The 17,442-nt window shown below is 43.1% G+C and overlaps 1 protein-coding gene across 2 annotated transcripts in view; it reads right to left on the reverse strand.

Annotated features, from left to right (window-relative positions):
* Positions 1 to 1,970: 1,970 nt before the first annotated feature.
* Positions 1,971 to 17,442, reverse strand: part of LOC116036681 (phosphoglucomutase 2-like 1) — a 17,460-nt gene continuing 1,988 nt past the window's right edge. Inside the window, exons 2-14 of one of the 2 annotated variants that reach the window (XM_036001063.1) lie at positions 16,878 to 17,045; positions 15,403 to 15,509; positions 14,101 to 14,185; positions 13,539 to 13,622; positions 12,791 to 12,987; positions 11,175 to 11,364; positions 11,001 to 11,098; positions 10,193 to 10,373; positions 8,978 to 9,071; positions 6,975 to 7,104; positions 6,399 to 6,588; positions 5,295 to 5,428; positions 1,971 to 3,080 (exon numbers count right to left, since the gene is read on the reverse strand). In XM_036001063.1, the coding sequence (XP_035856956.1) occupies positions 2,978 to 3,080; positions 5,295 to 5,428; positions 6,399 to 6,588; positions 6,975 to 7,104; positions 8,978 to 9,071; positions 10,193 to 10,373; positions 11,001 to 11,098; positions 11,175 to 11,364; positions 12,791 to 12,987; positions 13,539 to 13,622; positions 14,101 to 14,185; positions 15,403 to 15,509; positions 16,878 to 17,045 (1,761 nt within the window). In that variant the 3' untranslated portion in view covers positions 1,971 to 2,977. Of the gene's footprint in view, positions 3,081 to 5,294; positions 5,429 to 6,398; positions 6,589 to 6,974; positions 7,105 to 8,977; positions 9,072 to 10,192; positions 10,374 to 10,999; positions 11,099 to 11,174; positions 11,365 to 12,790; positions 12,988 to 13,538; positions 13,623 to 14,100; positions 14,186 to 15,402; positions 15,510 to 16,877; positions 17,046 to 17,442 lie in introns of both variants that reach the window. The other variant, XM_036001064.1, reaches the window with a different exon arrangement.

Genomic DNA, 17,442 nt, shown 5'->3' on the forward strand with positions numbered 1-17,442 from the left:
CCAACTTACCATTCATTAATACAGGGTTTTTCAAATTGGGTGAATGTGAGCCTCCCTTTAGAGCAGGTAAGGACAGCCGAGCCCCCCCCCCCCCCCCTTCCCCAAAATCCCGTCCGCCTGCCCTAACCCACACACGCCTCAGCAGTAAATGCCATCTTTTGTGTGTTCCAGGCAATGATGAGTTTCAATAACAACTGATAAAATGTAAATATTTTTTAATATTGTATTTGAAGACATTTTATTTCCACAACTTTTCTAAAAGTGCATTCATAAATGATTCTTTGCAACAGCAAATCATTTCCAACTTCATGCAGGCCTAATTGAGGCTACTTTTAAAATCACTGAACATCAGTCAGTGGGCCGATCCACAAGTCAACTAAACATGCTTAACATGTGTTATGATGGAGGGGGGGGGGGGGTCTGTTGGTCCCCCCAAAAATATTAAGCATTAAACACTAAATTTCCTGCATTCTGGTGAATGTTTATGCACCTATTTCTACCGTTTTCTGAATCAATATGCTGGAAATATCTTCATGTAAAGGGAAACAGATTACAATCCAAATATAAAAATATAATGGAAAATATTTCAGTAAGGCTCTGAGGCATTCTGTGTTACTTTATCTATTTATTCTTCTTTTGGATCGACATTTCTAATTATATCTGAGTCAGCACACATGTAGCTTAGCATCATTTACTCTTACCTTCTCTTTTGCATCTTTTGTTGGGGAAATAACCTCCTTAAATGTGCATATGACAATTATTCACCTCAATGATACATTATTCATTTTAATGAATTAATAAACTCCTGGACTGTAATATTTCAGATGTTTGAGCAAGATTTCTGCTCATGTTCAAAACCTTTGTGCACATTCAAAATATAACTCATCCCATCTGTGTTCTCTGAGGTTTGGAGGAGTCGTGATATTTTGTGAAAAATAAAGTTATAATAGGAAAAGAATACAGTCACTATATTTCAGAAAATAATCTATACCTGCACCGTAGTCTGCTGTGCATTACGTGATATCTCTGCTGATCCGGTAGATCTCAGACCTCCTGACAGACTCAGAGCCCCGGTTGGGTCTCTGGTCTCTGAATGAGACAAAGTTTAGAGAAGTGGCTGAACGCTGCTCTACATCGGAGGTGGAAACCAAAACTACAGAAATACACGGAGCTCAAACACGACACATGTCCACAGCAGACCGCGTCCTTTATAAACCTGAAGCTGCACAGCTTTTTACAGCGAGAGTGGACACTAAGATACACTGAAGCCCCCCAAAATCAGCTGACGCCGCGTCTGTCAGTGGGAACAATGAGGCTGCACTGCAGAGAGAAATAAACGCAAGTCGTCTTCCACCTGCAGCTGTGATCTGTATTTGTTTTTAATCAGGGTCAGTGTGGAAAACCCACACTCACACAGGTAGGTGGAGGTGAAGGGGATCAGGACTTTCATAGCCTTAGTGGAGATCTGGGGGAACGCGCTCTCCACAGACAACCAGAAACGTGTGATCGGCATTTCTCCAAGTTCTGTCTCTGTGTCGCAGGGAGGCGTCCCGTCTAGAGGAGGAGTTAGGGAAGATCACCGCCGCCCTGCTGGACGCAGCAGAAGAGCAGCCTCAGGTGAAACCTAACTTTAACTCAGGATCATATTTCCTACGTTTTTTGCTGGGTCCTGTCTCCTCCCTTGATGCTGACTTCTGTTGACTTGGGACAAGGAAACAATGCATTTTAAAGCTAATACACGCACGCACAATTACAGATATCAATAGAGCTGCAGCCAGTTATTTCTTCTTCGCGTGTCGCGCCTCCCCTGTGGCTTGTTGGCGCCCCCCAGGGGAGGTGCGCCTCACCTATTGAAAACCCCTGCATTAATAAAAGCCAAATAAAGTTGGAGTTTTATAGTTTAATACTTTGTTCTTTATGTTTAAAAGGTCTTCCTGTTGACTGGAAGTGAAGCAGCACAAATACACACGTTACAGTTTTATTATGTTTTATTGGTGGATCGCCAGAGAACCACATTAACTTAAAGCTGCGACGATCTAAACACAAGCAGAGGTCTCACTCTGTCCAAACTACAAAACGGATCATACAACACAACATGAACTGTCACATAAATATCTTTTATCTCAGAGTATAAAAATAGGTAACATCGCAGAGTTTGAAGGGAAACTTTAACATTCAGATTAACATAAAAAAACTACAAAGACAGAAGAAGATAAGCAGCTTATTTTCTGTTCTCTTAAGGAGACATACCCCCCTTTTTATATGTATTTACGGAAGTTCATTAATGACTTCTAACTACTGACTAACCGTTCTCAGAGTCCGAAGTGACATCTTTGAATGTCTTGTTTTGTCCAATTTACCAAATGAGATTTAGTTTACTGTGGGGACATTAGAGAAACGGGCACGTTCAATCTCAAAACTGTGTGCAACGTTTTGCGGCAGTTTCCGGGTTGAATGACATGTTTCCTCAGAACAGTGTGAAACGGTGCACAAGCTTTGACGTACGTTTCCTCTCGTTTCATGGGTGTGTCAGATATTTTAACCAATCAGCAGCGACATGTATGTAAACTCGTGGTAATAACTTTATCACACGTTCATTTTGTGTAATGAGAGTTTCATGATGTGACAAAATAACGTGATATGTTGTTAACAAAAGTTTATTTTTGGTTTGTGGTAATAATAGTTAATTATCTAGTTTTAACGAATTTGTTTTGTCGTTAATAAACTTCCATATATATATTTATTTCAAGTCTCTACAGTTCAGACAGCAAATATTTGGTTTTACAAACTTCAATCAAAATAAAACTGGACACTGCAGTTTACCCATCATGCTCTCTGCTTCATGAAGGACCAAAGTTCAACTAAATATTTATTATTTTTTAATGATTCAGTTTATATTTTAGTCTCAACTGAACTTTACGGATACCACAGAGAGAAGCAGCAGCGGGGGGTCGACCAGGTGTGGGAGGGGGCGGAGCTAGACGCGGCGGCGAATCAGGTTGTTCCTCTCAGGCTCCAGGAACTCGTCCAGCAGGGCGGCGGTGATCTTCCCTAACTCCTCCTCCAGACGGGACGCCTCGCTGCGACACAGAGACAGAACAATGACGTCATGTCTTCTAAACAAGTTTATTCCCTGGATAAAAAGTAACGTCTGATTTTAACCCAAACCACCATCTTTGTCTAAACTTAACTAAGTAGTAGTTTTGGGGCCTTGACCCAAAAAGCAATAAAACAAACAAAAGTACAAAAAGTGACAACATTGAAAAAAAGCGGTAAATGAACGTTGAATAAAAGGAATAAAATGTCTAAAAAGAAAGTGACAAAAACATCAAAAGGCCACTTAAAAAATAAGTTAATAAAATGAATTAATACATAATTTTTTTTTGCTTATAATAAGGTGAAATAATCTGCCAATGAAACAAGTAAAACTTCACTTGGTAAAATTACTTGAAATAAGATTTGATCTTCAAACAAGATGATTCATCTTTTACAAATAAGCTTAAAAACCTTACGAGATGTTAAAAATAGTTGTTTTTGTCTCTTCTCTTTCACTTTACAAGATATTTAAAATGCATTGTCTAAAAACAAGTCCCTATTTCTCTCATTACTTGTAAGGTGATTGTGTCTTATGTTAGGCTAAGTGTTATTAGATATTTTGACTTCATTGGACAAATATACTTTAAGATTTTGATTACTGGACAAGCATCTTTTTTATCAGCCAAAATATTAAACTGCGTTTTATTTGTAACATACAACAACTTTCTGGTCGATCCTTTTATCTTCTTGCTTTCTTTTTCTGGCTGGCTCGCCAACATTCTTCACGCACTGGCTAATTAATTAGCCTGAGGTGATTGTGAATATACTTGGTAAAATAATGCTTTTTTGCAGTAAATGCATACATAAAAGTTTTAGTGCTGATATGTTTTAGCTGCTTAGTAAATAGTTATGTGTTTAATTGATTGATATGGTCTGGGATTGAATATGGTTGATGTTTAGGGCTGGGCGATATATCGATATTAACAATTATATCGATATATTTTTAAACGTGATATGGAATTAGACCATATCGCATATATCGATATAGTTCAAAATTGTGCTGTGATCCTTGCTCCCCGCGCCCCGCCCCTTCTCGTTCATGCACAGAGGGGGGAGGGGCAGGAACGGACACTCAAGATGGAGAGATGGTTCGGATTCAAAGTATCAGATGAGCAACAAAAATCACGTTATATGTAGGGAGTGCCATGAACAAGTTACAGCCAGGGGTGGAAGCACTACAAATCTTTTTCACTACCTAAAACAGCGGCATAAACTGCAATACGAAGAGTGTGTGAAACTGCGCGCTGCAGAAGCCCCAGCCGCAAGCCATCGACAACCCGAAAAAGCTCACTGCAAACTTATTTTTCCTGCAGTGTGCCTTATGAAAAGAAAAGTGACAAGTAGTGTACTATAATGGTGTCACGGACTAGCGCTGAAAACTCCTTGACAAAAGTCTGGAGTTGACGGAAATATGCGTGGTCAAGCCCCGGCTGTGAACGGTTTCATTTCCTATAAGTTCTTCACAATAAAAGTCCTCCGTTATTTTGGTATTTGAATGTTTTTATTATGAAGCAGCAACATCCGGAAATGTTGTGGATTCATTAGCAGTAACGTAACGTGACTCCTATAAGCATTGTGCATTGTTACTTAGCAACAGCATTCTTTGACAAAAGCTGTCCAATCCGTTAGAAGGAATGTTTTACAATCCACCCGCCACTGTGGCTGGTATACAAGGCAAATTTCCCACCCTGTACATGTCATATTTGGCTTTGACTTTGACTGAACATTTGCTCTCACTTTGTGGAAAAAATATCGGGATATATATCGTATATCGATATTCAGCTTAAATATATCGGGATATGACTTTTGGTCCATATCGCCCAGCCCTATTGATGTTAAAGTGAAAAGATCTGTACAGTATCAGGGTTTCTGTAGGTTTTTACAAGTCAGATTTAGGACTTTTTAAGACCTTTTATGAAGGAAACGTATGACCTATATCACAACCTAAAAGTACAATGAAATGCATTGTCACAAAGGTACTTGCAAAGTAAATATATATGTATTCAGATAAAATAAAACATTTCAATGAGCATTAGAGCTATCGTTACATGGGCGTACAAAAATGAAGACCTTTCTAATGATTTAAGACCTAGAACACAATACTTCAGTGAATTCAAGACTTTTTAATGCCTAAAATTATGATTTTTAATAGCCCGCAGAAACCCTGAGTATTCAGTACACAGTGTACTTCAGCTGACCTGTTCCCCGGCGCAGCGCAGTACTCGGTGTAGTATTTGATTTTGGGTTCTGTGCCACTGGTTCTCAGCGTTGCCACGACGCCGTTCTGGAGAGTGAAGGTGATCATTTGACTGCTCCTCGTCACAGGAAGTACCTCCGCGGGAAAAACATGGGGAAGTACAGTTACTACAAGTACTGCAAAACACTTTATACTTCCTTTACAGCTGCTTCCATGTTAGTGTGCATCAGAAGAAATGAAATGAGTACTTTGAATACACATTGACCTGAACACCAAGACATTTCGGAGCGTTTATTTTGCTCACAATTGTAATTTGCTCAGCGAGTCACTCTGGCATTCAGTAATGATGCTCATTAACTATGCCCTTGGAGCCGAGCTGCACCAATCACATCGGTGTATCTGATATAGGGGGGCCAGAGGCGAGCTAAACAGATGACGACAGCGCTGCGACGTCGAAGTCCGGAATCAGTCAGTAAACATTGGTCGTAGTGTTATCCAATTGCGTGCAGTGATATTTTTAAATGCATGCTGGGTGCCGCCCCTCAAGCTGGGCCATTTTCATTACTCATAGCCAGACCCTAAAAGCAACACTAGAGAACTTTTCCCACTTTGGTCCCCCTACAGCTTGGAAGCGGAATTGTCCATTACATTACATTATGCAAGTTTGCCAGATCAGGTAGCGGATCTGTAGTTCGAATGAGACATAATGAGACATCACGACAGTGGTAATGGACAATTCCGCTTCCAAGCTGTAGGGGGACCAAAGTGGGAAAAGTTCTCTAGTGTTGCTTTAATCTTTCGGATTTGGGTCTGGATTTCCAGGCTATAGATTGTCAGCCATAAAGTCTAAACCACACGTGTCAAACTCAAGGCCCGAGGGCAAAATCCTGCCCCTCGCAAATTGTCATCTGGTCTGCATAAGAATTTAGGTTCACAATAATTCTTGGCCCGCCTAGTTTTTGTTGTTTGAAATGTGACAATCTTTCAGCTTCTTTCTGGGTTAAGTAGTTTCTTTTGGCGATCTTTTAAACAAAACATGCTTTTTGCTATCGTTTTTTTATAGGTTTATAAAAACAGAAGTATTGATGAATCAAACGTTTCTCACCGATCTGCGGTCGGGCCGGCTGCTGTCATATCCCGTGGTAACGTCTCTGATGTGGACGATCCGGACGCCGCCGCACGTCTTCGGGTACGAAGCGTCGCCGTCAAAGTTTCGGATCCGGCTGAAAATCTTCTGGATGGTGGGCGGGTCGTTACAGATGACGTACGACGTTTTAGACACGTGATGACCGTACCTGCAGACAGGAAGTCACGACACAAGCAACTGTCAAAATAAGAGAGAGGAAGAAAGTCTTTCACACGTGTGAATTCATTTCACCATCAAGAAAACTTCAGAACATAGAACTGCAAATCTGCGGACATGAAAATCTAAATAGGAATAGAGGCAAAATTGGGATTGACAACAAATCCCCAGTGTGTAAAGACCTTAAATCATTAAAGATGATTTCTCTTCAGACACCTGCAGAGCTTCGTTATAAACAATATTTCTGCTTTAATTTTGGATCACTGTAGAGATGTCGTTCAACGAACAGAGGTTGAACATTAGCTGCTTATTTTCTGTTTCCTGTAAGAACTTGAGCAGCGGAGATGTTTCTAAAATGAAAAGATGAAGCTAACGTACGTCTGGTAGATGTTGTGCAGCTGTTGCTTCAGACTCAGCTGCTTGTTGTGGAGGTAAGCAGCCATCTCAGCCACAACCGCTGCCGAACTCACGCCGTCTTTCTCCGGTACCATGCTGCCACACAGGAAACCTGGAGACAAAACAACGACAACAACGCTTTCTGTCTAACATGAAATCAAACAATTGTACTTTATACGTCTTACTGGGATTATTTCATGTCTGGTCTCAACCATTACCTTCCAAAGATTTGAATACTTATAATATTTTGTAGGTTTTTCTTTATTTCTCATGTGCATTCATCATTGTTTGACTGTTTACATACAAATCTTGTTATCAGTCATCTGTGCAGCACTTTACACTCACCTTTATGAAAGGTGCTGAACCAGGTTTGATTGATAATGCGTTCACATAGCCTCAGGCACTTTGGCGATTCGCAGTGTGAGTGTCATTAAACAGCCCATTTTTGTGACGTCCTGTTGTGTTCTTTAAACCCCCAAAGTAGCACAAGTAGACTTTATATATTTGTACTTTGTCTATGCATAGGAATGTTGAGAAGTAAACAAAGATGTTGTAAGAATTAACTTGGTCTATATTCTGTGCTTATGTATTTATTGTGATATTTATTAGAGTACATGAAGAGGACTATGCATATTTATATTTGCAAAGAAAATAATACTAGCTATATTGCTCTTATTTTTATATTGTGTGACTGTTTTGTCTGAAAATGTCTTATCTGTGGTAATCTTTTATGTTTTGTGTGGACCCCAGGAAGAGTAGCTGATGTTCTGCATCAGCTAATGGGGATCCTAACAAAATCAAATCAAATCAAATATTTCATAGTTCCTGTTTTCCGTGAGATGGTTTATACTGTAGATCTCGATGTTTCTGAGCGCACTTGAAGGCAGCTTCATTTGGACTGAGGAAACGGTCAGCTGTTCCACAAACTCCCAGGCAGTTCAGTGCTTGCGTTTGGTGTTTTAAAACTTGTGGCAGAGATAGAGGCAGTGATGTTTCCTGTTTCCTGTACGGGACTCTCACACTGCCTCAAAACACTCCCACAAGTCTGATCCACGCTTGCATTGCTGGCCACCGCAGCGTGGAGTTTCTTTAAAAGTTGAGTCGGCCTCAAGATTTTTTTTTTGTGGCTCACACCGCTGCAGCCTTAACACACTACACCCATTCAAAATGAATGGGAGGATTGCCGTTTTGGCAATTGTGAATGCAGCCTTAGCAACATTTAACAAAGATTGTTAATGTTAGTTGTTTGTGTGCATCGGGTGCTCCAGATTTCTGTCTGACTTCCACAATCATCCACAGGTTTAGGACTAGGGATGCACCAAATCCAGATTTTTGGGGTTCGGCCGAATACCGAATCCACTGGTTAAGATTCTGCCGAATCCGAAACCGAATACTGAATCCTCGTCCCATCCTCAGTCCATGAACACAGTAAACACATTAATGAAGTAAACAGAGACTGTCCTTCCTTTGCCGTACCTGAAGTTGCTGCATTCTGGCTGCTGTCTGTAGATTCCTTCATCACAACTCGTATTCTTCCAGATGTTTCCTACCAGATGTTGTAACAGCGGTGATGTTGTGTATAGTTCAGGGTCCTCGCCACCACCAGACTAATCAGCATTGCAGATTGAACATGTAGCTGGACTTGAATGGCCTTCTTTTGACTGAAAGTTCTGCCAAACTACACTTTTTCTGCTCACGAGTTCCATTTTCACTTTGTCACAGCCTACTGCATTGAACGCTCCACCTACGTAAACACCTTGCCGTAATCAACGGCGCCGTCATTACGTCGACCAGCGCAGCGCGGAGTGACAGCGTAGGGTTCGGTTCGCTGGAAAACCGAACCCCGTCAAAAAAGCCCAATATTCAGCCTAATCAGAACCCGAATCCTGGTTTCGGTGCTTCCCTAATTAGGACAGATGTCACTGAGCTGAGAGTCCAAACCTTTTCTTTTACATAGAAAGCAGTACAAAAATAAACTTGGTTACCAATCGACTCCTCGAAGGCAAAGATGACGCTGTTTCCTGTTTTGGAGAGTTCGTGTATCCTGTTCCCGATCCACTTGAACCCAGGAAGAGTTTCCTGTTGAACGCAGACAGACAGGAGACCATCGCCATCAACACTTTAACACAATTGGAGGAATATTTGCTTTGATTGTAGGGATGTCACGATACCAAAAATCTAGTATTCGGTACCGATACCAACAAAAGTACACAATACTCGATACTAAAGTCGATATCACGGTGTGTGTAATAAAAAAACGGAAGAAAAATAATAATAATACTTAAACATTAATTCCTTTATTTAAATATTTCTTTTTTTTTGGGGGGGGGGAGGGGTGTTAGCGTCATGTCACTCTTCTTTCAGTGTTTTCTTTTAGTTTGAACTATCTGTTATGGTGTGGAGTGGAGGGGGCAAGGAGAGCGTGATTTACAAAAACGTCCCGTTGCTTTGAAGCCTGGCATCACCGCACAGCCGTACGGTACCGTCTCTCACACAGCCAGCGTACGGTAGCGTCTCTCACACAGCCAGCGTACGGTAGCGTCTCTCACACAGCCAGCGTACGGTACTGTCTCTCACACAGCCAGCGTACGGTAAAGTCTCTCACACAGCCAGCGTACGGTACCGTTTCTCACACAGCCAGCGTACGGTACCGTCTCTCACACAGCCAGCGTACGGTAGCAGAACTCCCAGACAGCAAGCATGTTTACGTCTGTTTCTCTCTGTCGTTGTTTTTCACAAAGAACCAAGCTGGTTAAAGTTAACTGATGTCATAGATTGTCCGTTAAAACAAGCGCTATCAGAGCACACGTTAGGTTGTGATAGACAACGGCAGAGAGAAATAGACTCACTTGCGGTTCGGGAGTTCCTGGTGAAGTGGTGAAAGCCGCTGCCGTAGATGTACGGTAAAGCCAGAAGCTGAATGCGGTCAAGCCGTATAGAGAGATGAAGGGGCTATTCGCTGTTTTGCCGTGCTGGTCGGTGTTCTTCTTCAGCATTTAGCGGCAGTCTAGAACATTTTTAACGTTAGGCGTATATACTGCCCCCGTCAGGTCCGGAAGGATTGCACTGTGGAAAAATGAGTACCGGCACGTTTTCATTATTTTGGCACCGAGTTGGTACCGAAGTACCGGTTCTCGTGACATCCATAATCAACACTAACACAATTGGAGGAATATTTGCTTTGATTTAAACCCCCTGACCTCGTAGTGGAAGCCCTCGATGCGAGCGAAGGCCTGCAGGATCTTGGAGGAAACTGTGGTGGCCAACATGTAAACCTTCTGAGTGTCGGCAGGATCGGGATGAGCCTCCTTCCAATTAAAGAACATCCACCAACCCAACAGGGCCGCCAGCTCGTTACCCGTGAACACCTTCCAACCGCACCTGGAGGACAGGCAGATGCACACGTAAGCTTTTGGCTTTAACTCCCAACAGCCTCTGAGCAATCGTCACAGTTTCTAGAGCGCCAATGATTTCTCTCATCCGATTCACAAGGTCCAGATGTGATTACATTTTCAATTTTATATCAATTAGGTTAGGGACAACATACTCCTAATACCTGTAGTGTGCCATCTGTACTGTACGGTGTTGAGATAAACAACTGCTGTACGTATTTTGTGTAAGCATACACCTATGGATGTACAGATTCATGACTCTGGGTACTACAGCTACTACATTTGATCCTTGGTCTCCTTTTTGTTTTATGTTATGTGCCTTATTGTACTGTTTTTGTCAATGGTTCAGGGTTGTAGTATTATACAAAGACCACTGGATGTCCTCCTTTGCACTGAGTAGATTGCATTGTATGCAACCTTTGTGCAAGGGAGGACATCCAGTGGTCTTTGTATAATACTACAACCCTGAAGCTCCTTCTGCCAAATGGAGGCTTCTGATTGGTGGTTTGAAAGCTTATAGGAGTATAAGTCTTTTCCTGTTTGAAAACTGTTGACTCCCTGAAAAATCAATTTTAATTGAAGAATAAATTATTTTAACCGAGCCCCAAAAAGTTACCCGTCAGACTTCTCTGCGACAGCCAATCGATCGGCGTCAGGATCGGTCGCCAGGACGATGCAAGCATTTTCCCGCTCAGCCAGAAGAAGAGAGAGCTCCTGAAGAAGACAGTAACGGATTATTAGAGCAGGAATAATAAAATACTGCATCAGAGAAGTGGGATCTACGTCCTACCAGGACCGACTCTCCCTCCTCGGGGTTGGGGCAGCGGACGGACGAGAAGTTGGGGTCGGGGTCTTTCTGCTCGGGGACGGGGATCGGCGGAGCGAAGCCAAACGCGTGGAAGGCCTGCTGGACGAAGGCGTGTCCGACGCCGTGGAACGATGAGTGGACAAACTTCAACGGACAGCTTCTGTTCAGATCCCTGAGAGACACAAGACACACGTGAGCCAGACGGCCTTCCCTGTGGAGCCCGTTGAGCTCTTCATCACATTACTAGTAGAGGAGTGACCATTGACTGGAAATCAGTCCTTCCAGAAAAATGTGGAGTTTTTTTGTGATTGTTGCGGGCAAAAATCCTTGATTATGCGGCACGTTTTCTTAAAAAATGCGATGGAATATGCGGGATATTTATGCAATTTTATGCGATGAAAATGTGGGAACTTGCAAAAACTGTGGTTTCATCATGGCTTCATCGCGGGGTTTGCAGCTTTTCGATGACGTTCACGTCGCGTGATTACGTCAATTCATAACGTTCCCATGGCAACAGGGGAAATTGCTGCTCTTGTAGTAAACGCAACATTTTTCAACTTTCTGCTACGATATATGTAACTTTTTTGCAACGAAAATGCGGGGATTATGAAATCATGAAAGCCCCGCATATTTTGCGCGGAAATCGGTAATTTATGCGGACTTTGGCTGATTATGCATTGAATTATGCGATCGCATAATCACGTTTGTTTCTGGAGGGACTGGTAAATATGAATGGACAGCGCATGTGTGACGTCACCCATTGGTTTGTGGAGATCTGCTATGAGTCGTCGAGTTTGCCGTTACGGGCGCAGCCATCCTGGTTGCGGATGTGGCGATTTTAGACAAGAGGGAGGAGAGAGGGAGGAGAGAGGGAGGAGCCATAGACTGTTGGGCGCCATCTGACTGTGACGTTAGCTGAGAGTTGGCAATGCTGCTTACACTCTACGTTACGTTACACACTCTCACTGGCAATCTGGATTCAACTGCTGCTGAAAGCTAGCCTACAGAATTCAAGGTAAGATTTAGCTTCGCTAGGTTTTAAATATATCTTTGTCCCATAGTTATATTACATATAAGACAGGCCGCGGACTGTCAATCACATCATAGCCAGGCCCTAAAACACCCCCTGCTTTATCGTTAATTTTAAAATCAACGTGACCATAATTAAAAAAATGAACATCATTCTGTGTTGCAGAAGACTTAAAACTAGCGATTGAGACCATCACCTCATTATGAAAATGTTTACTGAGGTAATAAATCAAGTGAGAAGTGGGTCACTTTCTCAGAGACTTCTACAGAAACCGACCTCCTTTTGCAACCACACGTGTCTCCCCCTGCTGGAACTCAGATAGAAAGCAGGTTTAAGGAGTCTCCCCTGCTATAAATTAAGATATAATGCGAACGTTAGAGGGTACGGCTGTGCTCTCTCTCTCTCTCTCTCGCGCGCGCCCGACACACACACACGGACTGCAGCGTGCAGTTCAGTGTGTGTGTGGAATATAGCGAGCCTACGCACTTGGCGAGTGTTAATTTCGGACCCTGAGTCCGAGGACCAGCTGCCAAGGTTGCGGGAGAGGCTGGCTTGGTCCTCCTCTTACCTGTGGAAGCAGAGCGAGGTGAGCTCGTCCATGTAGCAGCTGTTGATCTGGGTCAGGGGGTCGGTCCTCAGGGAGCAGCGCTCCACCAGGTCCTCCTCCCAGCAGGAGGCGCTCCAGGGCTCCAGCTGCTCCTCGATACTCTGCAGGATCCCCTTGTCGTGAGGCGAGGAGATCTGAGCGCCGTTACACCAGTACACCTGCAGAGGGCGATACAGACAGGAGGGATTGTTTTCCTGTCCAACTTTGTGTTTTGCAACATTTTTCCCGTCCATATTTTTTTTGCGACATTTTTCTGTCCATATTTTTTTTGCGACATTTTTCCCGTCCAGATTTTTTTTGTGACAATTTTCCGTCCAGATTTTTTTTTTACGATATTTTTCCGTCCAGATTTTTTTTTTGCGACATTTTTCCCGTCCAGATTTTTTTTTCCGACATTTTTTGGTCCAGATTTTTTTTGCGATATTTTTCCCGTCCAGATTTTTTTTGCGATATTTTTCCCTCTTGACTTTCTGTTTTTAAATCTCTTCTTCTCCTTGGCCTTTGAATTTTTATTGTTTTATTGTATGGCTGTCTTCTCGTGTTTTTTCCTCTTAAATTTGTTTTGATTCATATTTTATGCCTGTGTGAGTTATGCAATGTATGGCTTTTATTTATTATAATTAATATTTGGTCAACTTTGGATGTTTTAAAGTGCTCTAATAATACAGTTTGATTGATTGCTGTTTCCTGTTTCCAGAGTTTTACTGACCTTGTATCCGTTGTCTTCTTTAGGATTGTGCGAGGCGGTGATCATCACTCCGGCTGCAGCACCGAGCTTCTTCACAGCGTACGGCTGGAAACAAACATTAAATAAATACAAAAATAAAACTGTGACACAGCAGCTGATGAATAATAGATTCAGAAGAGCACAGCAATCAATACAAGACTTTAACCGTCCTCATTTTTAATCCTCATCTAGAGAGCAACAACAAGAAGAAACTAGAGACCAAGATACGTCCACTCTGTGAGCCTGCATTCATACACAACATACTTTCAGCTTCAAAAGGGTCAAAACCAGCAGAAAAGCGACACAAAAAGCTTCCGAAAAGCATCAGAAAAATATGAGAAAAGCGTCACAAAAAGCTTCAGAAAAAGCTTCAAAAAAGCTTCAGAAAAATATGAGAAAAGGGTCAGAAAAGCATCAGAAAAATAATAAACTAGAGCTTTAACTACCGCCAAAGCCCAAGCCCTCAAATGTCTTGTTTCCTGTCCCAACAAGACTACAACCCCCAGGACAGCTGACAGTAAGGGACGCGTTAGCGTTTCCTCACCACGTACGGCGTCGGGACAAACGTGGAGAAGAGATGAACAGGAACGTCTCTGCTGAGCATCACCGCGGCCGCCAACTTCGCCAACCTCAAACACACAAACAACAACCATTCAGGAAGCTTTAAATCTGTGAAATAAATATAATATGTTAAACTGTACTGACCACTTCCACACCTCAACACTTCCTCTAACTGCTGACACATCTGCTAACACATTACATGTCATTTAGCTGAAGCTTTTATCCAGAGAGACTTCCAATGAAGTGCTTTCAACCTTGAAGGTATAAACTCCAGAAACAAGAAGTCAGAGCAAGAACATTAGCTTTAATAAAGCCAAACTACAAAGAGCCATATGAAGTTAGTATTCTAACATATGCTAATATATGCTAACATGCTACATCTACTAACATGTGCTAATATGCTAAATTAAATACATTAGATTCCCTGTAGATTCACCACTAAAACTGTGTATGAATCACAGTGTGTGTGTGTGTGTGTGTGTCTGTCTCTGTGTGTGTATGTGTGTCTCTGTGTGTGTGTGTGTGTGTGTGTGTGTGTCTCTGTGTGTGCGTGTGTCTTTGTGTGTGTGTGTGTGAGTGTGTGTGAGTGTGTGTCTCTGTGTGTGTGTGTCTCTGTGTGTGTGTGTGTGTGTGTGTGTGTGTGTGTGTGTGTGTGTGTCTGTGTGTCTCTGTGTGTGTCTCTGTGTGTGTCTCTGTGTGTGTGTGTGTGTGTGTGTGTGTGTGTGTGTGTGTGTGTCTCTGTGTGTGTGTCTCTGTGTGTCTCTGTGTGTCTCTGTGTGTGTGTGTGTGTGTGTGTGTGTGTGTGTGTGTGTCTGTGTGTCTCTGTGTGTGTCTCTGTGTGTGTGTGTGTGTGTGTGTGTGTGTGTGTGTGTGTGTGTGTCTCTGTGTGTGTGTGTGTGTCTCTGTGTGTGTCTGTGTGTGTGTGTCTCTCTGTGTGTCTCTGTGTGTGTGTGTGTGTGTGTGTGTGTGTGTGTGTCTGTGTGTGTGTGTGTGTCTCTGTGTGTGCGTGTGTGTGTGTCTTTGTGTGTGTGTGTGTGTGTGTGTGTGTGTGTGTGTGTGTGTGTGTGTGAGTGTGTGTCTCTGTGTGTGTGTTTCTGTGTGTGTGTGTGTGTGTGTGTGTGTGTGTGTGTGTCTCTGTGTGTGTGTGTGTGTGTGTGTGTGTGTGTGTGTGTGTGTGTGTGTGTCTCTGTGTGTGTGTGTGTCTCTGTCTGTGTGTGTCTCTCTGTGTGTCTCTGTGTGTCTCTGTGTGTCTCTGTGTGTGTGTGTGTGTGTGTGTGTGTGTTACCTCTGACTGCTGCAGCCACTCTCCTCCTGTCCTCTGGTGTCGAAACCAACAACCACTCCTCTGCTGCTGAATTCTGGGAAATACCTGCTCAGGTATGAATATAAGCCCTGAAGACACAGAGAGAACGTCTCAGTCCCAGCTCCTATCACCATGACGTATTACAGGGAGTCTCTGGACAACGTTACCATATCTGCTGATATCTTAAAGTCTGCCACCACACCGTTTTCATTTCCGACATTGTTGTCACTATTTCTGAAGGTTTTTTTAATGCATTTCTTTCATTGCTTTTGTCACTTTTTCACGTTTTTGTTGCGTAACGACGCCAAACCGAAGCCTTACCTTTCTGCTGCAGAAAGAATGAACTCTGTTCTGTGTGTGGGGTTATTCTAGATCAATTTAAACAGGATCGTGAAAACGTCTTTCTCCGTCCCTGCGATCGATCGATACGAGACGTTATCAACAATGCAACACAATCACTTCCAATTACATCAACTCTCAAAAAGGCAACTAAAATATGATATGACAATGTAATTACTGAGCTATTCCAGACATTTACATGAAAATGAAAAACAAACAAAGTAACACTTTAATAACAAAGTGAGAATCCAAAATAAAGACGCATCTTAAAGATATGTGTGTATGATGCATCGTTTCACCCATCAGGGTCCTATTTTAACCATCTAAGGTCACGGCGTGAAGCGCCTGGTGCAGGTGTGTTTAGGGCGTGTCCAAATCCACTTTTGCTAGTTTTACGGCGGGAAAAAAGGGTCCGTGTGCCGGGTGCATGGTTCTAAAGGGTTGTACTTAGTGTCTTCATTAATCAGAGGGGTGTTTTGGGCATAACATGCAATCAACCAATCAGAGATCATCTCCCATTCCCTTTAAAAGCCAGGCGTGTTTGGACCTTGGAGCATTGCTGTTATGATGGAGGATTTGCACCGTAATATTTTTATTAGTAATCTTCTGCATGTGTGTGTGTGTGTGTGTGTGTGTGTGTGTGTGTGTGTGTGTGTGTGTGTGTGTGTGTGTGCTGCTGTGTGTCCCTGTGTGTGTAACAAGCATAGTGTGCGCTGTGTACGAGCCTAGGAGCATTTTACTAATGCTCTGTTAAAATAACAATGAAATGCTGCGTTATTGACTTTAGACCAGGTTTTTGTTGGTCAATGGTGCCATCACTTCCTGCTGCCTCAAGATAACAATACGCCCAGAATGCACCTGAACACACCTCCCTGTAAGACCAGCACATCCAGAATGCACCTGAACACACCTCCCTGTAAGACCAGCACGCCCAGAATGCACCTGAACACACCTCCCTGTAAGACCAGCACGCCCATGGGCCACAGATGGGTGCATGTCCATTTGTTATTTAAACGACGTGGGCGCTGGACTGGAAACTGACAACTGCGTCAGGCTTTGAGCTGCCTGGGTGCAAGACAGGTGAGGTCTGACCTGATTGGATGACGGTGAGGTCTGACCTGTGTTGATTGGATGACGGTGAGGTCGTTGATCCGGTTGAATCCGGCTCCCATGGGCGCCCTGAGTCCCGCCGTGCCGAAGCTCATCCTGCTGCAGAGTCTCGTCCTCAAATCCTCCCGCCGTCCCGCCGCCACCAGAGCCTCCACCTGCGCCCGAGTCCGCCGGTTCTACACCACAGAAGAAGAACTCCTTCATCACCACGGAAACACCAATTATTCACCGTCATTAAAAGGTTTAGGTGCAGCACTCGAGCTGTTTGAATGAAACTTAAAGACTTTTGTCAGATGTCTGTGTGTGTGTGTGTGTTTGTTTTACTATATTCGTGGGGTCCAAAAACCAGGAGTCCAGTATACTTGTGGGGTCCTGACAGCCTTGTGGGGCCAAAATGCTGGACCCCACAAGGTTAAAGGTCTGTTTGAGGGTTAAGACTTGGTTTTAGGATTAGGGTTAGAATTAGGTTATGGTTAGGGTGAGGGTAAGGGTTAAGGTTAGGCATTTAGTGGTGATGGTTAAGGTTAGGGTAAGGGGCTAGGGAATGCATTATGTCAATGACGGGTCCCCACA

This window comes from Sander lucioperca, chromosome 5 (genome assembly GCF_008315115.2).
Source record: "Sander lucioperca isolate FBNREF2018 chromosome 5, SLUC_FBN_1.2, whole genome shotgun sequence".
Taxonomy (NCBI): Eukaryota; Metazoa; Chordata; class Actinopteri; order Perciformes; family Percidae; genus Sander; species Sander lucioperca.